At 39.3% G+C, this 26,098-nt stretch overlaps 1 protein-coding gene across 1 annotated transcript in view; it reads right to left on the reverse strand.

Annotated features, from left to right (window-relative positions):
• Positions 1-26,098, reverse strand: part of LOC119727013 (protocadherin Fat 4-like) — a 50,592-nt gene extending 24,494 nt beyond the window's left edge. The window contains exons 1-13 of the mRNA XM_038198895.1: positions 25,608-26,098; positions 20,401-20,611; positions 19,372-19,487; positions 18,079-18,326; positions 16,515-16,782; positions 15,764-15,892; positions 14,600-14,722; positions 13,393-13,711; positions 6,433-6,545; positions 4,886-5,044; positions 3,469-3,753; positions 1,914-2,789; positions 832-1,014 (exon numbers count right to left, since the gene is read on the reverse strand). Of these exons, the coding sequence (XP_038054823.1) occupies positions 832-1,014; positions 1,914-2,789; positions 3,469-3,753; positions 4,886-5,044; positions 6,433-6,545; positions 13,393-13,711; positions 14,600-14,722; positions 15,764-15,892; positions 16,515-16,782; positions 18,079-18,326; positions 19,372-19,487; positions 20,401-20,611; positions 25,608-25,644 (3,067 nt within the window). The 5' untranslated portion in view covers positions 25,645-26,098. The remainder of the gene's footprint in view (positions 1-831; positions 1,015-1,913; positions 2,790-3,468; positions 3,754-4,885; positions 5,045-6,432; positions 6,546-13,392; positions 13,712-14,599; positions 14,723-15,763; positions 15,893-16,514; positions 16,783-18,078; positions 18,327-19,371; positions 19,488-20,400; positions 20,612-25,607) is intronic.

The raw sequence follows: 26,098 nt of genomic DNA on the forward strand, positions 1-26,098 counted from the left end.
GTTTCTTTCATGAAATACCATGGAATACTTAAGCCATTTGGAGCAGAACAAGGAGTAACAGGCAGGATGGTTTAGGGCGGTACATGAACCAATGGGATAAAGCCAGCCTCGACTCCATGGCCGCATGCGCGTTCCTTTACTAATCCTGGCCGTGAGGAATAAACAAAGCTGACTGGCTATTCAGAGCATGCGCGCATATTTTGAAGGGTGCACGCCCTATATGCACTCGCGCATTATCTCCTGCACGTCACGTCATGTACATGTATGAACATTATGTTTAATACTATGCGATGGTCGTACAACATGGTGTCTGGAAGTTCTGTCCACAGATCACAAAAAAGGTGTGCATTCTTTCAGCAAAAGGAAAACAATTCACACACATCCCCATTTTCTATTTGCTGAAAGAACACTTATCCGTGATCTGTGGACACAACTTTAAAAGGAGGTTGTGTTTAAAATTCAGTAACTTGAAAAGTACATGAGTGATTTGAATTATTCTTGAGCTAAAAGAAAGCTTATGAATTGGCCTTTCATATCCCAGATTTTGAAAGTGCTACATGCAGAACCTCACTAAGACAATAGTCCTGACATTTGAGTTTAATCTTTTTGACTCACCTTTAGTGGGAGATTTAAATTAAAAAAACCCTTACCCCACAATATGGGGATAGGGGTCTACTCTTCTTACACATTTAAAGAGATTGCGCATCCTTGGAAAAGAGGTTGGGTAAAGGCATGCGCTTTCTTTTTTGTTCAAGCCAAAATGTTTCTATACATTTTTTCTCTTCCATCATAAAAATGTTAGAAAATAAATTGTTTAACTGAAAAATTTACCTCGATCGCATAATGCAGTCACTTGCCACATAAAAGCATTTGGTGGTTCATTCACATTTTGAACGATGATGGTGAACGTCTCCAAGTAAGCATAATTCCCAGTATCAACGGCTTGTATGGTGACATCGATGCCAGTAGGGTAGTCAGTGAAGCTCAGATCAGCAATCACTATCAATGCCTTACCTATTAGAACATAACATGCATTCTATCCTGGATCATCTACATGTACAAATTTATACTTGGTATGAAACTACTTAATGCCCTTCCAGTGCAGCCCGTTTATAGGTTTTAGGACCAGTGAGCTTGTAACAACCTTTTCTGACAGCTGGAAGAGTAATTAGTGAAGTCTCCCATCATTCATTTGCATATGCAAATAGACACTTGGAAGGCATCACAAAATCTTAAGGATTAGAAGCTGGTGTGATCTGTGGATCTTTTACCCCTTGATTTTATTTTTTACATGCACATAACCCCCCCCCCCCCTGCCCCTCTAGGCTATGCCACTGCTAATAAAGGGAGATAGATTGGCACAATGGTAACTTTCCTCGCTATCCACAACAAAAGCCCGGGTTCGATTCCTGCCCGGACTGCATGTGGATTGGGTTTTCAGTCCTACCTGATTCGGTGGTTTTCCCCATAATATTCTTCTGGGGTTTTCCTCCCACCTCTAAAACTGTAATTTCTTCTCAGTGTCTGCTCTCTACAGGTTCTTTCAGGCTTGTGAGCTACAGTGCCTAGGGCACTTTTGAGGAATCCTTGGTAGAAAGAAATGACATAAAATGATAACTACAAGCACTAAATAAACATGGATGTGCAGTGGCATGTACATCTAGGTTTCCATGTTTCTTTAAAATTGTTTATTAGGACCGAGTTATGGGGACTTTCTGCTGTCCCCACAGCATTTTCGGTCCCTACAAATACCTTGTATTGACGAGTGTATGGCCCCACAACTACAGAACAAGACTGGGTGTGCTCTTCTTACAAAGGTAAATTGTCAGAACTGTAACCATATAATTGTCAAGTGCATGGTCTGGCTTAACGTTTTTGGTGGTTGTGTAAGCCATTGGTAGTGATATCATTACCTTGCACAGTAAACAATGAGCTGCCTGTAGTCACACTGAGCTGATGTGTGTCACCTTCGTCTGGGTCCTCTACGGTCAGTGTTCCAACGACGGTATTGACAGCAACATGCTCCTGGATTGTCGCCGAAGACAGAGTAATCCTTTCTGGAGGATCATTGGCGTCTGTCACACTGATGGTAACAACCTGCTGGACAGTCAAACCACCTGTATCCCTAGAACTGATGGCTAGAGAGATAGTAGGGTTTGTCTCGTGATCAAAACAGGAGGCTTCAGCAACCACCAGATCAGAATCTGAAACTGAAAAACAGCTGCTGAGTGGACGTGTGATAAGGTTGTATGTGTGGCTGTCACTAGCGTCTTCATCATCTGTCGTCAGTGTACCAATGACAGTCCCAGTAGCTGTGGTGCTGTTAGGACTAGCCTCTGCGATCGTTGTCGATGATAAATGAATGGCTGTTGGAGCGTCATTTTCATCTTGAACCATGATGGTAAACATCATAACATTTGACAAACTGGGGCTGCCGTTGTCTTGCACTTGAACCACAACGGAGTAGGACTCCGTATCCTCAAAGTTCAAGGTACCAGCAACTTGAAGTTGATCCTCCTGCAGATCAAATTTGCCTTGGCCATTGGACACCAGTGAAAAGGTCACATTTTGACCTTCGTCTGGGTCCGATGCCACGACCATGCCTACATTGTCCCCAATGGCAGCATGTTCACTGACTGTATTAGATGTAAGCGAGGGCTGCGATGGTGGTTCATTCACATCCAGGATGGAAATTGTAATGTCAAAGGTTCCCGACAGTGGTGGGTCACCGGTGTCAACAGTGACTACCTGGATAGTGTAAGCTGGATCTGCCTCATAGTTAAATCCACCTATAAGAACATAAAACATCAAAGAGATGAAGAAATGCGGCTTAAAGAACAAATTACAAAACACTGAAGCTAAAAATGCAAAACAAAGAATACAGTCGGAATTGGTGACTGCTCTATGTTCCGACACCCCTATGTTCCGACAACCTAGATTGTGTTACTCCCGGTTAGGGTTAGGGTTAGGGTTAGGGTTAGGGTTGGGTTAGGAATAGGAATATGTGCAGTCGGAACATAGGGGTGTCGGAACATAGAGGTGTAACCGTCGGAATTTGCCATTCTGTTACGTCTTTTTTGCTTTCATCTAGACAAGGCATCAAGAGCTATATATGTTTAGGCACCACAGCTACATAAGGTGTAGGCAAACGGAATGTTACAAGTGTATGGACTCAGTGTGCAAAAAAACTCATTAATGTGCAAAAACAGTGACAGAGAGACTAAGGCAGATTCTCGGCTGCTGTAATCCTGAGGCCAACATCAAGCTACAGGCTCATGCACTTTTAGGTGATTGTTTGTTGGTATGTTGTTGTACAGGAAGTACTAACCAGTGGTCTTGTACGCACATGGAGCTGTTGTATTTAAAGTGGTCATTCAGTGCTGTCTACTACTCATGCTTAATGTCCATAAATTACTTGAAATTACAATTTCAAATAAGTATTGTTGCAAACATCCAATAGTCTCATACCATGAGTTTTCAATGTATCTCCTGATGAATCAATATAGAACTTTGCCGATGGGTCCGATGTCAGTGTGTAGGTATAGGACTCATGGTTATCAGAATCCACTGTGTGTAGCATGCCTAGAGTAGTCCCACTCACTGTGTCCTCGGGAATACGGAATGATGATGGAACGATGGCATGTGGAGGGTCATTCACACCTTCCGTGTCATCAGTAGAGATACATTCTGCTAAGCTGATGGACCATAAGCCGTTCATTTGACATGTGATAGTGGGGGTGCCAAGTGGATTTCCTGGGATGAAAATATCAAACTAAGCATGAGATCATATTTCAGACAGATTGACACTTACAACATTTGCAAACATCGAAAAATAAAACTATCAAGTCGTAACGAAATACCTTACTAGGATGTTGGTAAATGACAGTCTAAAGCATTCTGTAAAATTATGGTACCTGGTGTGAAGTCATTTTGAAGAAAAACGGTACTTTTGTAAACATTTCCAATGGTGGTCGGCCGACCACTGTTGGAAAAACCTACCTATTTTTCAACTATTGCTCCAAATTTTCCAATTTTTTTTGGTCCAAATTTTGTTAGATGTTGGTTCCATGTTCATGAACGGGTGCAGGCCACCTAGACTTGTTCCCTTACCTTACAATTTCCGGCATTTTTGATCCATTTCATCTTTAGTGGAGTCAGGGAAGCAGACTACTTGAACATTTTTGTTTTTCTTGGTTTTTCCAGCATTTTCGAAAACAAAACTTCATACATATCAGTGTAACAATATTTGATCTATTATACTAAGATTATTCGTAACATATGCCTGCGCACTAACAGCAATCTAGTCCATCGCAGGTTACTCCCCAGCTAATGCCGGTACACATACTCCTGGGTGGAGAGAGGCAAGTGAGGGTGAAGTGGCTTGCCCAATGACATAACATATGGCTAGCAGCTGGATTGGAACTCTGACCCTCTGATCATGAGTCACAAACCCTAACCACTAGGCCACACTCCCACCTAAAAATCAAGTGTTAATTTCTCCTCTGCCTTTTCACAAGTAGGAAATTACAATTGAAATTCATTGAATTAAAATGTAATACATAATTTTTCATTGAAAAGGGCCATCAAAAGTTGATTGCCCATTCCTTCTCGACCTTTCACATTTTTGTGTAAGGGCAAATCTTTGTTGTTGTTTTTTAAGCCTTTCGGAGTGTTCATGTCACTTTGAATTGATAGCCCTATTTCGTTCTTGGTCCGTGCCTAAAAAGCCGGCAGTGCCAGCCTAAAATTACCCCTAACCTCGAAAGACAAATGACGAACAAGCTAAATTGTTCTACCATTGCAAGACATGTTTTACGTCATCTGCATCAAGGGGAAATGAACCCTAGTTCAAAGTCCAAAGCCTGTGATACTGCCCCATTCTTACCTTGAACACAGGACAGACTGCATGTACTGCCATAGGTTGTATCAGGGCATGAAATATTAAAGCCATCTATGCCAGCAGGTTGACCGCAATCGACAGCTGTGCAGGAATGACCGTCACCTACTAAACGGAAGCCGTCATTGCACAGGCAAACGTAGGACCCTAAGAATGAAATCAAATTATTTCATCTCAGATTTTTAATGAAGGTAAAAAACAATGACCGCATAGATTCATAGCAGTCTAGTACAGACAATGAAAACTCAGTCATCTTCTGACTCCTGATCCTCAAATTCAAAAGGAAAGTCATGTCAAACTACATTTGTCTTTTTACCTGATAGAAGGGATCTTTTTTATCTCGAACAATAATAATAATGGATCATTTTGGCTGGGTTGGATTTGTTGGGTTAGGGTGGGTTGGGTTAAGTTTAGTTGGTTTTGGATTGGCTCAGTTGGGTTAGGTAGGGTTGGGTTGAGTTGGGTTGGATTGAATTGGATGGGGTTGGGTTGGGTTAGGTTGGGTTGGATTGCAAAGGGTGGGGTTGGGTTAGCATTGTCTGGCTTGGCTTGGCTAGGTTTGGTTGGGTTGGATTTAGTTGGGCTTGGTTACCTTGGGTTGGCTGGGTTGGGTTGGGCTTGGCTGAGTTGGGTTGGATTGGGTTGGATTGGATGGGGTGGGGTTGGTTTGGGTTAGGTTGGGTTGGATTGGAAGGGGTTGGGTTGGGTTGGCTTTGTCTGGCTTAGCTTGATTTTGATTTTATTGGGTTGAGCTGGGTTGCATAGGGCTGGGTTGGGTTGGGTTAGGTAAAGGAATTCTGGTAAACAAGCTCTTATTTCAGTAATATGTCTATATTCAAACACTTAATAAATTCCCCATTTTGCATTTTGTTCACTCCTACCTTCGCCGACACCATGTTATGATAGGAACATTTCTATTGTTATGGTAATTAGGACTGAGTTATGGGCCTTTTTGCTGTCCCCATAGTGTCTTGTCCCCATAATAACTATCGCTCAGCAAGGGTGAGTGTTTGTACATCTGACGTGTATCCCACGTATAAGGAACGTACTTTAACCCTCCTGCTATTTAAAAAGTCACAGACAGTCAAAATTTCCATCCACTTCTTATCAGTTAGCAGTCAGATCATATGTCAAGCAAACACTGTGACTATTCAAACTCAGTCAACAGACCATGAACAGACAAAGCAGGCAAGTTGTGGGCACAGTTTGCTTATCAATCACCTGGAGTCAAAGCATAACATGAAGTAAACTGGTTGAACAAAATCATTGGAAATTTGCCAATTCTTGACTTGTTCTCGCCTTCAGCTTGGGCCATTAATGACCAGGAACCAAGTCAGTTGAAAACCACACATTTCAAACTGTTCCAGCACACTATTATTCCCTTATTAAAACATACAATGAACACATGAAATGCATAAAAGTCACAAATGAGAAGTAAAGTAGATATATCAAAGCAGTTTCATGTGGGAGGATGTGCTTGTTTCAATGCATATTAAAGCAATGAGTAAATTGATTGTTTGTATTACATGCCTTACCATTGATATTGACGCAAATTTGTTGGCAATTGTTTAGACCTTCCTCGCATTCATTAATGTCTGAACATGAAACATCATCATCACTGAGAACAAATCCAGTATGGCAACTGCAACTAAAATTTGAATAACAAAAAGAAGACAAAACAGCAATTTTAATAAAACAAACAAAACAAATGTTTTACTTTTAGTTCCTACTCTTTGGTAACTACTACATACAGTAGAACAATTATGTTTTAACTTGTAGCTAAACAAATACAATAAGTTGCTTTTATTTAGAATTTGTTTGGAAGGTTTTTCAATCATGGCGGCCACCAAAAAAATTAGAGACTTTATAATTCTAGTGGGAGAATGAAGTAAGAAAAAAATGTCTATTGCAACCAGTGGCGATCCTAGACTCTAAAATTGGGAGGGGGGGGGGGCAAAAGGGGGGCAATTAGGGGGCATGGAAATAAAAATAGGAATTCAAACCGAATTTTAAAAAATCCATATTTAAATCCCACCACTAGTCACAGATCAAAAGGAGAGAAATAACATTTCTACTGAAGGCCAGCAGATCAAAGGATGAAGGCAAATAAGCCATAGGCTATGAGTTCCACAAAGATTAAATAGAAAGAAAGCTGTTGTAGACAAAAGTGCTGTAGTTGGGTTTATTAGAGGTCCACACAAGTTCAACACAGATCAATCACAAGTCTATTAAATGAACTTTGACAAAGGCCTTTGTTATTATTATGTCCCAGTTACTTGTGACTGGACATGCGAATTGACTTGTGATTTACTTTGTAAATGGCTTTGTGATGGAATTCAGATTGACTTGACTATAACACTGATTTAACAAAACATAAATTGACAAGAAATCATTATCAATCAAAAAGAACTCTATGAGCCGATAAAACATCTATGAAAAGACAAGACTCACCACTATATATCAGCCATTTTGTGCCATTTTTGTTTGGGGGCAAATAAATATTCTCATGAAACAACTTCTAGAATTCTGGAACTCAAGTAAACAATTTTTATCTGTACGTAATGATCTACAGGACTTTTGAGGCTTTTAAGGAGGGAAAAACATAACGTAAGAAGAATATTGGCAACATCCTGAATAACTTAAAATGTCAGCAAAATAGCTTTTTCCTTGAACTTGATTGACATTTTTAGATAAGGCAACATTTTTTTTTGTTTAGATATCAGAACAGAAGATATCAGGACTATCAATATTTCAACTCCAGCCTAACGTACGGCCCGTTGCCAAAAGGGGGGGGGGGGCCTTGGCGAGCAATTGGCCCCTTAGCTCGGGGCTGGCGACGGCGCTGCTGACGTAGCCTTAGACTGTCCATGAACTTTAACATAAAAAAATGTTTTCGACATTTTCTGAACTTGTTTGCCATGATTTCATTCCTACAACAGTGCACAGTACACAATAGGGGGGGGGGACCAGTGGGCTCAAGGGGTTTTGGTACAATGGACCCTTCATTGGCAAACCGGTGGTACGTTGAAAGCAAAAAGGGATTTTTTTTTTTAAAACCCAGATGCGAAAAGGCACTCCATGTTTTGTTAACATTCCTAGTAACATTTCAATACACTGCACAATAGTTTAAAAAAGAGCAAACAAGTATGGTTAATCTGAGCTATAGTCTGGCACAGCATCAAAAGATCAACTCATGCATTTCCTGCAAATCCAGACAGTTTGCATGAGTCAGACAGTACCATTTCTAATTTCTTTTCAGGGTTTTAATTTGGTTTGGATAATATGTCTCACATGCTTGTGACTATTCTTGCTTAACCATGATTTTGATGAAATCCCAGAAAAAATGGATGAATCTTGTCGAAAATTAATTTGTCTACATACACATCAGTGTTGACAATTACATGTGCATCAGTGTTGACAAGTTATTAGACAAGATGCGAGATATAAATTATATAAATTGTCCATAAATTACTTATTATGAAGAAAAATTAGTGGGAACAAAAATTGTAATTTATATTTGTCTTCATTGATTAAATGACATAAATGTATGTACATGTACCTGGGACTGACTTCATGAAATCGAATGAGTAGGAACACAGTGCAAAGCAGACCAGGAATGAATTGGTAAAAATACAGTGGTATCTCAAAACTACATTAATGTATGTAAGGTAAGCAGGCAGACTTTTTTGGGCAAAAAATTAGGCCCAAGCCGGCACCAAGTCATGGGGAAGTTTTCTATTGTTAATTGGCAAATTAGGACCGAGTTATGAGAACTTTCTGCTGTCCCCATAGCGTCTTTGGGCCCCATAATAACTATCGCTCAACAGGTGTGTGGTCCCACAACTATGAAACAAGATTATGTGTTCTTCTGAGTGCACATACATTTCATGTTTGAGTGTGTCTTTTTAACAGTCATTTTTATCAACTTATAAACACAAACATGAAACAGCCCTTGTATCCTCATCCATTACTGCTGTAAACACATCTATGTGATATGTTTTGCTCAAGAACAATAAAATTTAAAAATAAAACAGTTCAGGACATGCAGTGTTGTAGTACTCGTACTCGGTACTCGTACTCGAGTACTACGAGCACTTTGGTGGGTCTGTATATCGGTCTGACTGGGCCTGGGCCAATTACGCATATGAACCATTTGCCGTATGGCCATATTCGGAAATAGAAGCACTCGTACTTGTACTCGTACTCGGCATACAAGTACTCGTACTCGTACTTGGAAGTACAAGTACTCGTACTCGAAGACCTGTACTTGTACTCGTACTTGGTAACCTAAGTACTCGACAGTACTCGTAATCGGAAAAAAAGTACGCGAATACAACACTGGGGGCATGTCTAAGCTGCATTCGGATCTAAAATAAATTAGGGACTTGACAAATCCAAAATGCATTGTATTTAAAATAAGAAGAGTTCTGTCAAGTTACCGGTAGCTTGAGAGTATTGAGAATTGTGGCAGCATGATTTTGCATTTTTACAATTCTGTTAACAAAATTCTTTTGACTGTCCATTCTGTACCAATCCTGAATAGTTTGATCTCCATTATGGGCTTCATTATTGTAAAACTCTGCAGCTGAGTAAACAGCTTTTGTGCACTACTGTGCCTTGCAGTACCAGGCCTCCAGATTTTTTTCTCACTCATACTAGGCATTGAACTATTGTCTGCACACCAGCCAGCATATCTGAATGCTTCTTGCCTTTGTTTTTTTGCTTGGCTAATCTTGTGGAAGCATGTTCAAATTCAGACTTTTTAATGAAGTTGTTTGCTACTGTCAAACATGACTGACTAGAGTTTCTGAATGCTGTGTAAATCATTAGGATTCATGGTCCAGTGATTGGCGCCTTTGAAACTGCATTCAGCACACATCAGAAACTTCAAACACAAAATGTCCACAATTTTGGAATAAAAAGTTTATTACATGCATGACATGCAATGAAAAAAAAACGGCTTGGAAAAAACTGAAGTAACTTTTCTTTTGAAGACAAAGTTGCTCGAAATCATAAGTAGGGTGCATAGCAACTAACATGTGGAAGGTTTAACTCAGTGGCTACTGTACGTTGAGAAAACAGAAAAAGCCACTTTTTCAAGTCTCGTACTAAAGCACATGAAAAAAAAAGTGTGCTCTTTTTAAAACTGACTTCAATTAATGTTTTCTTCTGAAAAGTTACTACTTCAGGTTGAATAATTTCACAGGGTATTTTGTACACCCCTAACTGTACTTTGAGATACATGTAGTTATTTCTCATTCGTAAATACCTCAGACAGTTTACCCATTCCTATTGGATGAGAGCCTGGCTGGTTTTAAACAGTTGATAAAGACTGGATGGCTGGTGTTAAACACTTTTCCAGTGTCACAGGAAATTTTGACTCCTTTGAAATCCGGTGCCTTTTAGTTACCATTTTATTGGTTGAATGTTCATCATGCACACGTAGGCATACAAATACAACCAGTGAGTCAGTATTTCATAGTCCTAAATTCACATGAGACAAGCACAGCTGCGTTCTGCACGACATTGCGCATTACATGCGAGCCAATCTCCATAAAAGGAGTTGTTTACGACTTGGACTCTACCATAATATAGCTACAGGGACGTTTAAAAAAACACAAAGTAAGGTTGTTGAATAAAATCATGGAATTAAAAAAATTCTGACTTGTTTCGACTTTTGGACCGAAAAGTTTTGATTTTTTGGACCGAAAGCATTAATGAATGGAAATAAATATGTGCTTGGCCAGTATTAAACAATCTATTTAAGACCGGTTGGAGGCAGGATGCTGATAATTTTCGGCTAGGGTAATTGTCAGCATCCAGACTCCAACCGGTTGAGTGTTTAAAACCGGCCAAGCACATATTTATTCCCTTTATCAAATCTGTAGGTCCATTTTCAAGTTTTCACCTATGTTCCTATGTGCCTTTTGTATATAAACTTCATGACCTTTTCCCATTTGAATGTTTCGCTGTTTAAGGGGAATATACATCATTTGCTTTTGCTGTAATTTTCAGAAATGGATGGAATTGGGGGGTTGGAAATATATAGCAAATATAGTTACACTGACTTTTTTGAGGTTTTGGGTTCGAAAATGCTATAAAAACCAAGAAAAACAATCATTTTCCTGTAGTCTGGTTCCCTGACTCCATATAAGAAGAAACAGAGCAGTTTACATACATTGGGGAATTGTAAGGTCAGGGAACCAGTCTAGCTGGCTTGTACCCGTTCATAGGTGTGTAATCGATTGCAAACAAGTCCGATGGTCAATTGGGGCCAGTATTTGAAAAAAAGCCAGTTTTTTCCATCAATTTCCAATGCTGGTCAGCCGACCAGCGTTGGAAATTGATACAAAAATACCACTTTTCTTGAAAATGACAGTATACCAGGTGCCATGATTTTACAGGATGCTTTACACTGTCATTCACTAACAGTCCAGCAAGGTATTTCAAAATGATTTGGTAGTTTTATTTTTTGATGTTTGCAAATGTTGTATTTTCCCTTTAATCAAGTCCTTAGACTTAAACAAGAGACATTCCATTCTATAGAATCTGAAATGCACTGAGCTTTTTTTTTTTTGTATTAAGTAACCCAAGTTAGGTTGGGTCTTTATTTACAAAAAAATAATGTAAGTGGAAGAATTAAATGTACGTTGTTCTTGCTGGTTATTCACATGCAAGAATGTTATCGACTGGTTCACATCAATAATGTCCACATCAATGACTCCAAGCTATTACGTTTACTTCCTTATTCCCACAATGCGGCAGAGTTTTGTATTTGGTAGGTGCCAAACTTGTATTCAAGTCTAGACTACACCCGTTATTTCTTTTCAATAACGGCTTTCCGTGTCACCAATAGCAGGCCTACACATTTATCATGCAATTACATGCGCAGGATTTTGGATTGAAAGCTTAACGATTCTATGGAATGTGAAAAAAACTTATGACCTATAGCATCATGGAATAAAAAAGCAACCCTTCCAGTAGCTGTACATCTGAATTTCAACTTCAATAAGATTATATCTGAAGCTGCATGAAAGGGTTGTGAAAAGGTGCCAGTGGATACTTTGTACAAGCATATGCAGAAAGCGTACTAAGCTCCATTTTCTGTTATTTATACTTTCGGTCCTATCTATGTCTTGTTCTTGTCTTCAGTGTAACTTTAGGCTTTCCATACAAGTTCTGATTTGGAAACATGCCTCTATTCAACCCTGTCTTAATTTGTACTTGTTCTTTTTTTTCCTTGTAGTTAAATCTATGCTTTTCTGTATTTTATTTCTGGCATTCAAATTCAAGTTTAGTCTGCATTGAGTATTTATCAATTGGTAACTCTTAATTTATACGTACAGTGTTATGTTTTATGATTGTTTTCCTGTACAATGCTTTTTTCACTTTTAACTTTTTGAGTTTCTTAGATTTCCCTTTAATTGCAATGTACGATCTTGGATTTTTTACTTTTGCTTAGGATTGAACAGAAACAAGTGCGAGTGCACAATAAACTCTGGCCTAGTTCCGGAATGTCTCACTTCATATGCAAAATAGATGCACATGCGCATCGATCAAGACAAAGGGTTCCGAAAACTTTCGCCAAGAGTGCATTGCAATTGGTAAATTTTTGGTGAATTAGTAGTTATATTTTATGGGAAACTTAGGAGGCCCGGTTTTGGTCAATTTTGGGGGGACAGACCTACCAACCGACCGACCAACTGACCGACCAACCATGAAGTGACATGTAGATGCTCCTATCAGAGCTTAAAAATGATGCGTTGAATTAAATTTGATTGAGTTTGATTAAATTTGATTGAGAATACACGCTTGGTGAAAAACCCATAGCCTTTTATAATCTGTTAGATCTCTGGTTTGCATGAACGAATTTCCATGGCATTTTTACAGAATACACACAAGAATATAATTAATATAATCCATCAAGATGAAATACTCATGTTAAGTAGTTTTTGCGAAATTAAAGGATATGTCTTTGCCTAACTTTTTTGGGGACACCGTGTATTTCATTTACATGATCATTACTGTCAATCACATTGCACATGGCATATAATAATGACTGACATAGCGCTGGGTAATAATATCAAACAATGGACTCTGTGCGCCAACAAAAGAGGGCATGTTTTTACCACTTTTGAGTGTCCAGTGGACATACCGCGTGTGCGTACTGTTCTGTACTGGTTCGTGCAAAGTACACACAACTTCCTGAATGTGCCAAATGTGCCAAAGCTATTAGGCACGGCGTCTTCGTGGCGTGCGCATACGTTTGAGTTTAACTTGCGATGGTCTCCCAGACTTATCCTCACCCAAATAACTTTGGATCATTCAAAATATGCAGTGGATGGACCGGGAACCAGTGGTCTCCCCCAACTCTCCTTTTCTGGCCGTTAAAGGAGTACATGTATATGCATGGAGCTCATAGCCATGAGTGCATACAAGGCACTCACAGGGGATATATGTGTGCTTATAAAGACAATATCTCAACCTCAACGTACCGGAATGAGCCTTGCTGATTGTCGCATCGCTGTGTGCACCCACTATGTCCCGCCAAACATTCATTCACATCTTCACAGGTCTTGCTTACTGCATCATAGACAAATCCACTCGGGCACCTACAGAGGTAGGACCCATCCCGATTAACGCAAGTGGCATGTGCTGGGCATGGGGACACCAACTGACACTCATTGATGTCTTGACAGGTTCTTTGGTCCGTCCGTAGCTCGTAGCCAGTAGGACATGAGCAGTAGAACCCTGAGTCTGTGTTGAAGCAGGCATACTCGCATCCACCCATGTTTACATTGCATTCGTTGTTGTCTAAAAGGATAGTAGAGTAATAAATTGTATAGTGTCAGGTTGGTGCGGTGGTTACTTTCCTCACCCCCCACCTCTTTGGCCCCGGTTCGAATCCCGCCCGGATCACATGGATTGAGTTTTTAGTTCCTACATGATTCCGTGGGTTTATACCCTATGGGTTTTCCTCCCACCTCTAAAACTGTAATTACTTCTTATAGTCTCCTCTCTACAGGTTTCTTCAGGCTTGCGAGCTACAGTGCCTGGGTACTTTTGAGGCATCCTCGGTTTTTTTTACCAGAAAGAAATTTAAAAAAAAGAATGATTAGATAAAATAAAATAAATTCTTTAGCCTACACTTTTACACGTAAAGAACTTACAAGTTTTATTCCCTGAAATAAAAAAACCCACAAATATACACAATTCTGCTAATATTTTAGACAAGCTTTTCCAAGATTAAATTTTGGATATCATAAATTGTTAAGTTTTATACTTTTCCCCATCCAAAACTTTTCCATCTCATCGTTCAAATCAAATCAACAACTGTCAGTAAAATTTAGACATTTTCGATAAACCATTTCTAAAAGCTTTTCAAAATAAGGTCCTCAAAAATTATGCAAACCCTATTTTTGTCTCAAACAGAGACAAATGGAAATTGTTCAGCTACTCGTCATTTTTCAAATCATGCATGTATAACTAATACTAACACTGGAAAGGGTGAAAATGGAAGAATTACTATGCATTTCACACTGATACATAGCAATATATTTGCCGTGTACACGCGAAGCAGATAATGAATTGCATTTGACATCACAAGACAACACAAACTGATGACCTATCATGCAAAACAATTGTATTTGTTTATTTGCAAAACTTCTCTAACTCTATCCAAATAAACTTTTTTTTTAATACCTGCACAAGTGACTCCATCTGGCTGTAGGCTAAATCCTGTGATACACTGACATTCAAACGATCCCACCATGTTGTTGCAGGTGTGATCACAACCACCGTTGTCAATGGAGCACTCATTAATATCTGCAACAGAAGTATAGATGACACACATGCATAATTAATCAATGCAGTCAACTGAATTACTGAATTTTTTTCTGACGAGCACATGATGCCTATTAAGAGTTCCTGTGCCAGGAATTCATAATGAAGTCCAAAGGGTATTACAATCAAGATATGAGAATGGTCGAGTGTTATGAGAATGGTAGAGGAAATGTAGATTTGTGCTAAGAATGGACAAGGCGACGCCGAGTCCATTCTTAGCACGAATCTCCAGTTCCGAGTCTATTCTCTGACTTAAACTATTTTTTTTTGGTCAAAACAACAAAAGGTTTATTCAAAAGAGTCCCATGCATCAACCCACTCTCCGCGTTTTTGAATAAGTGTAGATTCATCAAATTACTCATACGTACAAATTAACCACAGTACAACGAATGGTAGGCTTCAGAATAGTTGGGCTCATGTCTCACTGCCAAAAGCAAGTCAACTTAGTAAGTCATGTCTGATAGCGACAGTTTGGGATTTTTCTTGACACAATTACCTTCAAATCTCAAGCTCGTCAAGTGATAGAGTATGGTGCTAGTTTGCAATATTATCGCTTTTCAATTTTTTTTCCATTTTACCTCACTTCCGCAGTACAATTTTCAAAATCAGGTATATGTCATTCGTTGTACAGCAAACTGTAGATTTGTAAAAATAATCTACACTTTGAACAATAGTGTGACGTCACGAGAATAGTTTAATTGTAAAGATACAGCAAAACTTTGTTTACAGACATGCATGTAATTCAGAAGTTGTTATAAACAGAGAGAAAATCCAAGCTTCACAAGACTCTGCAGTGATTTTCTGTTTTTCATGGCACAAAAGGTAAATAAAAAAGGAGGAAATCAGCTTATCAGAGGAAAAGTTGAATGCCTACATCTAAAAAAATTGTCTAAATCTTCAAGATAAAGTTCTCTTTGAAAACAATAATGTAAAAAGGGATTCCTTCTAAGGATAAAAATGAGATATTAGCCCCCAGAATGCCCTTAATTCTGAAGACCAGTTGGTTCAAACAAATTTCCTTACCACTACAAGTATGCTGGTCATCATTCAGTGCATATCCATCATTGCAACTGCATACGTATCCAGTGGAATAGGCGGTACAGTTCATCTCACAAGCTCCTATGCCATTATTGGCCTCGCAGTAGTTAGGATCTGCAACGTCCAAATTCAAACAATAGGTGAGGCAAAAATCCAGAAAATCCTTTATTTGCTGTTTTGCTGGTACCCTCTGCCGATGGGGGCGCTGTTCAAAACCGACGATTATGCACAATATATGGTGCTTTTAATGAGTCGCATTAAAAAAAAAGGCACCTGTAATGGCAGATGAAAGCAAAAAGGGCACGATTGCGTTTTTACAGGGCACTTTTTTGGGGAAAAAGGGCACTTTTTCGGATAAAAGGTGCACTTGTTCAGGTAAAAAAGGGCACTCTTGACAAATATTGGGGGGTAAGCGCTGGTGACAAAGGGCATTTGAATGGAAAAGGGCAGTCTTTTCAAAATATTGGGGGGAAATTACACCCTTACCCCCCCCCCCCCCCCCACGGTACACTTCTTACCCTTGCGTGTATTTTTACAACCGTCGCTCAACGACTATGATCTGCCCGAAAAGGGCTTAGTGTTCAGCAAACCATCAGCGTTGGACGTTTATCATCGCGCGACTGACTATAAACCGGCATTTAGGCCATAGCTCAGGTCATATCCCATATCATAAGGGTGCTTTAAGTCAACCCATATTTGTGCCCTCTGGACATGACTACTGAAAAGTTCCTCCTACCTTCACTCAGTTGCCTGGATGGGTGAACTGCATGAATCACATATGGAAAGACAAATGGCCCTGAAATTCGAATCCGGTCTCCCCCGTGGTCTTTGTGTGCACTGATGATGTGGTGTTGGAGAAGATCTGTCCAATATATGCGATCGTCGTACAGGGTAAGATCAAATGGATGAAACAAGAAGTGTTGGTTCAGGAGAACAGTCCGACCTGTGCCATCTAGATTGCAAGACTCTATGCGATCCGTCCAAGCATCCGCAAAGAAGAGACGCTAAAAAGAAAAAGAAAAAAAAATCAAAACATACAACCCACCCCAACCAAACCTAACCCAATTTAAATAAGACAGGTTTGAATGGTGGACATGATCAATGAATTGGAGGTTTGCGGTACCACCATGTAAATGATATCTGTTGTTAGTGAGTTGTGTGGTTCTGAGAAGAACCAGTTGGGTTAACTCGACGTTTCAAACAGTATGCTCTGCTCGTCATCGAGACTGATGACAAACAGAGCACACTGTTCGAAACGTCCAGTTAAACCAACCGGTTCTTCTCAGAACCACACAACTCATTAAGAGATATATCAATCACATGGTGTTACCGCAAACCTCCGATTCACTAACCTAATTACCCAACCCAACCCAACCCAACTCAACCCAACCCAACACTCCAACCAACCCGACCAAACCAAACAAAGTCCATCTTATCCAATCATAACTTTCAATCTAATCGAATCTACCTTGATTTGTCGATGAAATCTACATGTAACTCAATTCTCAACAAAATCCATTTTAAGATTCTTGATTTAATTAAATGCAATTTAATGGAATCAATATTTTATTCAAATCTTAATCTAGTTGAACCTATGCTTCAGGGAGAGTCAAAAAGAGAGTGACCCGAATTAATGATTTTTTTTTCTAAAACAGCAATCAAATTTGAAACACCAATGAATTAAATTTATCTTAAAAAGAGCATGTTTTCCACTCATCTCAAAGAAAGAATTTCTGAAATTGATCCATGCTATCAGAAGTTACGCACGTTTTACTAAATGAACGAATGCCATTGGGAAGCTATTGAGCTGCCTGAGAATTACAGATTACACACAAGCATTCAAATACAAATGAGATTTCAATAATTTAATGCAAGACTGAAACATTATTTTTACTGTCAGAATTTGTGTGTAGAATATGAGGAACAAGTCATCTATTTTTTTCTGAAATATTAATTGAGAATTTGGTATGTTTTCTTTTGCAAGTTCTCCTCCATGCATCGAGGTGGGAAAACATCCATGTTTCGTTGTATTTAATGGGTACCGGTATGCATCAGTTCGCAGAACCGTAAATGATCATTGACGGACAGCTGAATTTTGTGATCTTCATATTAAAATAGATGTAACTTGGGAACTGAGTATGCAAATTACGGGAACTTTTCACAGTTACTGGTCAATAATATGTACTTTATGTCTGTGTTGATGTTATGGAGTAAGCCACATTTTTTCAATGTTTTTTTTCTAAGTCAGTCACTTTCTTTTTGACTCACCCTGTATTTTATCCCCCTTCCCTATATCTTACATTTGCATCATAATCCATGGTGATTGCGTTTGGTCTTTGGATATTCGTCGACACAATGGTTTGTTGCTGCGTCCCATTACTCATACGAGCTCTCTGGATACTGGGCGACCCAAAGGCCACATCCGTGAAGTACATCATGTCATTAAGGGGATCAAGAACAATTCCTCTGGGGTTGGTTATACCATCTGCTATGACAACCGCCTTGTTTGTGAATCCATTTAGGTCAAGGCGGTTGATGGTTCCCTGGGCTGTCAACAAATACAATGTAGATTAAGAACAACTTTACCTACTTATTAAATGCTAGCATTTGGTCATAATCTGCTGCTGTTAATACCCATAGAATTAAAGGTATTTGTCATTTGTGCATTTTTTTTTCGTTTGGAGCAACAAGAGTGCTCAAAATGTGAAGAAGGGTGCTTAACAACTAACTTGGTGATGTTTTAGCTCAGTGAATGCTGTATATTCCGAGAAAACAATATTCTAGGATCTCGATTTTCAGTTCAAAAGTTGCCAAGTCATGTTTTGAATTGTGCCTGATATCAGCGTCCGGGACACATTCTCATTGAGTATACGCGCTTGCGTGTGTGTCGTGTCAATCCTTGCGCGCGCGCACCCATTCACAGCTTCACATTCACAACTACTAACAGAAAATTTCCAAAAATGCGGCTTGAGACACATCTTTGGAAATGACCTTCTTTTAATGTTTTCTTCAAAATGGCAGCATGCCAGACAGGGAGTTAAGAGCCATTACTATCTTTAAAACAAGTATGCTTTTCAATAATAATTTTGTAAGTTACTTGTTTGATAGCTGCAAATGACATACATGTACTACCTTTAAGAACATAATAAGCACATATAAATCTGAAAATGGTACAATTTGCTTGACTCTTCATATCTTTAAATGAAAAATTACTAACAGTCCCGTCATTATTTACTTGGGGCAGGAAGCAATGACACTCTGTTGTTTTTTGTTCTGAAAAATTATGATTCACTCAATTAGAGTCACCACTTGTTTGGAGTGGAGAGACCTGGATGAAACTACACCTACAAGCAGGGATTTAGTCCCTGCAAGTCCATCATAAGACCTTCAGTCCTGATTCAACTCACAATGAGCTTTGACAAAGGCATCCCTTTGTTATTGTTCATCCACTGTTACTTGTGACTTGACTTGTGATTTACTGTGTAGTGGCCTTGTGATAGGCTTGTGATGGACTTGACTCCATCCTTGCCTACAGTACAGTAGCTTACTACTTGCTGTGAAAATACAGGTGCTGGACCACAGAAGGAACTCACCATAGTCTGTCCAGAACAGTTTCTTGTTAATCCAATCCACTGCTATTCCATCAACTTCAGAGTCGTCTCCAGTGGACACAACAATTTCCTTGTTAGCTCCATTGTCTATGGAGGCCCTATGAACATAGAATTATGAGGTTTCATAAGTTTTCAGAAAAAGGCAAGGGCCACGTTGCCAGGCTTAGTAATAGGAAATTGAATTTAGGGTGAGGTGTACACAGCCAGGCATATTTGACTCTCAGGAAAAACAAACAGAAACAAGTGTCCTGCAGGCCCCCCTAAGAATAATGTCTGAAGTACAGAATGCTGAAACAGTACCCGAGTACAACTTACCCCAAAATACCAACGTAGTTTGTGGGGTTTTTTTTACTAGCAATAGCATTACATGTATTCATATCCTTCACGCATTTGTTGTTGTATTATTGTCCACAAAATGATGTCCAACCGATTTAATGATAAATACTTTGCTCAAAGAAAAAAAATACGTTGACGATGGTTTTAAAAGTTCCACATGTACATGTATGGGAACCCTTTTTTTTATAAGGGTATGTGCTTCGCCGGTTTTAAACAAGTACATTTAAAAGCCGGCTAGTGGCCTGGACGTGGATAATGGCTGCGGTGCCAGAAAAAGTGTTTAAAACCAGTCGACTGCAGTCAGTGTTTTATCAACCATTTAAAAAAACCCACGTGATGGGCTCTATTAAATGCCGCCCTCGTTTGTCAGTTGGGAGAGATATGTCAAGTAAAGATCAGTGGTCAACGTTTGCTTGCGGCTGAATGAGAATCATATCTAAATTGCTGATTTAGGGACTGTATCAAGAGAGCTAGGTATCGGACTTACTTGGCATGGGCTTGCAATTATACACATGTGCCTACTGGAAAGGCCAAATCCACTCCCCTTTTGAGACTGTTACATATGGTGAAGGGATGTAAAAGTTTTGAATATGTCTATACCTGTTTGTAGAAAATTTGGTAACAGAAGTAAGCGCTTGACAAATATGAATAAAATAGGAAAATAAAAAACGCCACCTGTATATTCTTCTGTGGTCCTGGTCACTCCAGTAGAAAAGGCCTGCCTGATAGTCAAAGTCGAGTGCCACAGTGGAACGTGCGTCCTGTTGCAGAACCCTTGAATCTGTCACATCAATATTGAATCGGAAAATTCTATACTGGCTCGAGAAGATCAGGTAGGCCTCAACGTCATCTGGCGTCTGGATGACCTGGGATTGGCATGGGCCTGCTGAAAACCAAAGGAATTCAAACATTTCACAAAACACGGCATTCAGAAAACCTATGTGGTTAGGCCTATGTGGGCTCTATAGTAATTAGAGTTTAACATTTGTGAGAAACTGCAGATATTTTTGTCAAGATAGTAGGCTGTTTTTTTGCGCATTGATTGTATCATTATCACCTTTCGTTCAGCATATCATGTAAAAGACTTTGTAACAAAAATGCCCTTTAGGCCATTCAACATTGATTTTTAGGTTTTCATCACCTCCCGCCTCGATTTTCACTCCCACCCCGACTTTTTTTTTAAAAGACGGGCCTTCAAAAGGACTATGTTGAGTCTTTTTAACTTTTAAACTGAGGTTTATCGCTGGTTGATGTTTGAAGACATTTGTGACAACGATTCTCTTGAAATCGCATTTTTGGACAAAAGAGGTTTAAGGTTCATTGTGTTTAAATGGTGATATTCTTTGAACAGATTGAGCAATTTCAGTAATTTTTTTTCTCTAAAAGTAATGTATGAAATTGGCTTTTAATTTATTATTTTTTTTGGTGCTACATATTTTTTTGTAATTTGAAATATAATTTTTGGGGTTTGGGTTCCGCTTTTTTTTTTTTTACTCACCCTGTACTGCCGACCAGTTTACAATCAGGTTAAGTGTGACTTGGATGCCTAAATACAATGGGACTTTGTTTCACTTATGGGGAGTGAAGGCATTTTGAGACTAAAATGTGAACAGTGATCAGAGTGGTCATCCAAGTTGTGCCCTTTTAACTGATTAAGACTCTGATCACCATTAATCCTATAATGAGTTTGATAAAGGGATGAAATGGATCCTGCCTGATAAGATTTCAGGCACAATCAAGTGTCACACTTAAATTCAGTGAATGCCCAATAATAATGTGTGTGGATAACTGGTGGTTGTTTATTGTTGTTATGACATGTTAGAGGATTATCCCTGTGTGTCAGTAGGCTGGGGTGCTGATTAAAGCATGGAGCTATAATAGCTCCATGCTTTAAAGACTGCCTACAGGGGATGAAATTGTTGTGTGAAAACAACAGCTTTTCAAGGGCTCATTTTGTTATGTTCTTCACATTTGCCGAAATTTGATTGGCTATTTGCTACCAAAAAAAGGAACCAAAAACCTCTCTAGTTCTGACTTAATGTTCAAAAATTAAAACCTGAAATCGTAACAACCAATTGATCTGATGCATATGACAGCAAAATAGTCTGAAGCCTTGGAGCTGCTTAAAGTACACAACCAAAATCCTCCAAATATCCAATGAAATGTAAAAAACTTGCTTTTGGTTGTGTTTGTACAAATGCACCTGTACATGTATCTAGCTCCAATGTACATGTACCTTCAAGTGAAGGTTATGCATTCACATGACAGCCAACAAAGCAGTGCAAAAGTTGAAAAGAAGGGAACATGTATGTACACGTATGTACCACCATGGAGGAAGTACATACAGCTAGCCAATTGTTAACAATCTTTCCATGGTCCACCAAATTTATGTTTCAAACCAAAGTTATGCTTTCAAAATGTGAACAACTGATGTACTGGCACAGCTACATTATGTACCAATGCAACAGCAGCTAGGAGCCCACGCTCATTTGCAGAGTACAGAAAAATAGACAGTGACGCAAGTACTGTACTGAGAAGTCTACAATCCTGATCACATGATCACTAACAAATCAGTGCATGCATAAGTCGAAAAGAAGGGAAGCATGTCCCCATCTACACGTAGGCACTCGTACCACCATGGAGGAAGTCATAGAGCTGGCAAATTGTTAACAATATTTCCATTGTCCACCAAATTCATGCTTCAAACCAAAGTTACGCTTTCAAAAGGCGAACAATTGATGTGCTAGCTGGCACAGCTTGGTACCAATGCAACAGCAGCTGGAGGCCAGGCTTGTCTGGGAATTACAGAATAATAGACAGTGATGCAAGTACTGTACCAAGAAGTCTACAAAACTGTTCATGAATATCAAACAATATGGCTGGAAGTCTAACATGTTGGATGCATTATAAAATGTAGTATTCAGACACCAAAGTCGAGTAGTCACAAACAATTTAACAGTAATTTCTCACAAAACTGTAAATGTTTATCAGTCCCCATCTATTTTTTTCTACATTAGTGACCAACACTGATGCAATAAAGGATAAAAATGTGGCTCCTCTTTTATGTAAAAGAGTGAAAAAACTCCATATATGGCTCTTAAGAAGAGTGGAAGTTTCACTTTTTTGGGGATGGTTTTTCAGTATGGGTCATATTGAAAACCACTCTAAAAGAGTAAAACGTCCACTCTTTTCAAGAGCCATATGGCTGGCAACTCTTTTACAGTGGCTTTTTACTCTTACACTAGCAAGAGAGTAGGGATGCTGCTTTCTTTTCAAACTTAATTCGTTCAAAACTACTACAAAATAAGCAAAATAATTGAATGCAACATGTTTGGGCCCATCCTCTTTGCCGCTACAATTAAACTTCTTTGTTTCATTGTTACGGCTATCACATGGCAAGTGAGGATATGACAAAGCAGGCGCGGTTGTAGAGCCAATACTTTTGGGGGGCTTGCGGGGTGGATCCAGAATTTTGTTTAGGGAGGCATGCTGAGATGTAGACCGGTTATTTTCTCAGGACAATTAGGCCTCCGAAAATCAATAGGGGGGGGGGGGGGGGGGGGGGGGGGTCTGGGGGCTTGTGCCATATTTCCAATGGGGAGCGATGATAAAATCGTACAATCAGGCACACTATATTAACTAAAAGTGTACAAATGCACCCTTCTCACGACTATTTATTTAGGGGACACCGTTCGCATGTACATCACATTCTTACATTTTACTAGTGGAATTTGTTTTTTTTTGGGGGGGGTTGGACAATAGAATTGGGGGCTACACCCCCCCCTCCCCCCCCCCCGAGCCCCCCACGTAGAACCGCCACTGTGACAAAGGACCAGAGACAACAGGCCTGGGAGGCAGGGGTGTTTCGGGGGGGGGGGGGGTTCAGTGATGGTTTCCACTCAGTGTGATTCTAAAAAAAAATAATTATATGCTCATAATGGTCTCGCCAATTGCCTTCTCGGTACACCGACGATGAAGTAATGTGACATTTATAGAGGATTTTGGACCCATCTTAATCATTTTGCATTATAGTTTGTCCATTCTCAGACTGTGTTCATTGTTGAAGTGCAGTTCAGTAATAAAGACAACTAGCTGAAACAAAGAGACAACGTTCTTATCCATTTTAGAAATGAAGAAATCTAGTTGAGGCCTGATGTGGAATTAAAAATATTGAATTTTGAGCTAGAATTCCACAGGATTGTCATCATGCTTTTGGTAACCACAAAATCCAACTTACAACAATATGGGATCAACAAATACAGAACAAGTATGCATGGAGTGGACACAAACTGGGGAATTCATATGTGACCCGTTCAGGTCAAAAATGAGATTTTTGCTTATTGTTAAAATATGCATATTTTGCTTCTAATACATGTAGGTGGTTTAATTTTTGAAACCGGACATTCCTGGGCAAAGTTATGCTATTTTGAAGTTCATCGTATCCAAAAGTAGAAAACAGAGAAAATGGCAGTGAAAGTTTGGGGTCTATTTTAAGACCTGTTTCAAGTGACATTTCTTTAACTGATATACCTTAGGCCAAAAAAAAAGTCTCCGGTTTCTGGTATGCGCGTGCGTCGCCGTAGCCATGCGCGTCGGCAAAATGAAAAAGTTTTTTTTTCAATAAAAGATGATGTCTCAAAACCGCCAAACTCACTGGTTTGACTGGAATTCTGCTGCTGCACAATTTTAATGTGTTTTTAGATGGGGTTATGATCGAGAATAAGCTTTATGTGGCCTCTCTGGACTCCCATATATTTGCACTAAGTTTAGTCGGGCACCATTTGCAGTCATCAGCCGACATTTGAAGCCAAAAAAAAAAAAAAAAACAGGTTAAAAAAAAAAAAAAGCCGCGTCGCCGCACCACTTTTGGGGCAAGCTCCATACCAGAAACCGGAGACTTTTTTTTTTGGCCTTAACAAATCATCAAAAATACTATACTTAGAGTTCAAATTAGGGTTTTAAACTTTTATATTATATTTTAGAAATGTTCAGGATTACAAATATGCAAGAATTAGAAAATCCACAAAAATCACCCCAGAGTGTTTTTTTTAGCCCTATCTCAATTTCAACCTCTGCCCAGAAGCGTCTGCTTTGACGGAACAGGTCACATATGTGGGCCATATAACTCGACACCCTCCCCCTCCCCAAACCACTGTCAATGATATTTCCACTGAATTCAGAAGAGGAGTGAAGATGACTTTGTTTAAATTGATGCCACTCATCCCCTTTCCCTCAATCACTCATTAAACAATAGAAAGAAAAAGGGGGAAAGAGTATCCACTGACATCAAATGATCGAGGCCCAGCTTCCCCTCAAACCCCCCCAAAACACAAAAACCTAATTTTGCAATGGCCAGCCTTCCACTTGCACAACCCCCATCTGGCCCCAGAAAATTTGGTGCTGGATCCACCTTTGCATTATGACTGTGCAAAGCATCTAAGGATTTCTCCTAATGAAATGTAGGAATCTTTCACAGTAGTTACATATCAAACTTACTGAATTGATCTTTTTCAATTTTCCAACACTGAAGTGTGACACTGAGAAATTTGCTTAATTTTCACCTTGGGAAAAACAGACATTTGACCACCACAGTTTTCCATTGAATAGACATTTGATATCAGAATCACTTCTGTGGCCATAGCCCTAACAATAAGTTTTGACCTTTACTAACAGTTGAAACAAATTAACGGTAAGAAATTTCTTTCAGAATTCTTATTCATAAACAAATTTATGTGTGGCCCTGGACTAGCTAACCACAAGTGACCACTTATCCAAGCAGCCTGTTAGGCCTACTGGGGGCCTTGAATAGGTTTCTATCAACATATCTAAACAAGTAGGTGTTCAGACTTGAACCAAAACACCTAAATAAAAAAATAACTTACCCAATAGCAGTAGACTTAGTACAGCCAAGGTCCACATATTTGTAGAAGATGAGCCAGCAGGCTGCCGGGACAGTACTTTATCAAGAGAACCTTTTGATGCTTGTGTCTGCCTGTGTCGTAATATGAATTAAAAGTCCGGATCCAGGGTGAAACTTGCCAACTTCAACACTACCTCGGGCAGCATACAACGGTTGGGGTTGGCTGGTACTGCGCGGCTGCCTAGATCAGTCAGGCATGAATGCTGTACTGTCACTACGTCATCATAGCCTTGCGCTTATCAACAACCGTACAGGAAAACCCCTAGAAGTATTGTATTCTCAAAAACCATGTCAAACAAGGAATGGACATCAGTTAAAAAAAAGTTGTTATGATTGATGTACTTGGAAAGATTATAGTTTGATGCAAATGTCGGAAATTTACACACACAAAAGGAAGATGCTGTATCAGAAGTAAAACTACAAAACATAGGTTGGTGTACTTTTAATAAAAGA

The sequence above is a fragment of the Patiria miniata genome, unplaced genomic scaffold, assembly GCF_015706575.1.
Source record: "Patiria miniata isolate m_02_andy unplaced genomic scaffold, ASM1570657v1 HiC_scaffold_2, whole genome shotgun sequence".
Taxonomy (NCBI): Eukaryota; Metazoa; Echinodermata; class Asteroidea; order Valvatida; family Asterinidae; genus Patiria; species Patiria miniata.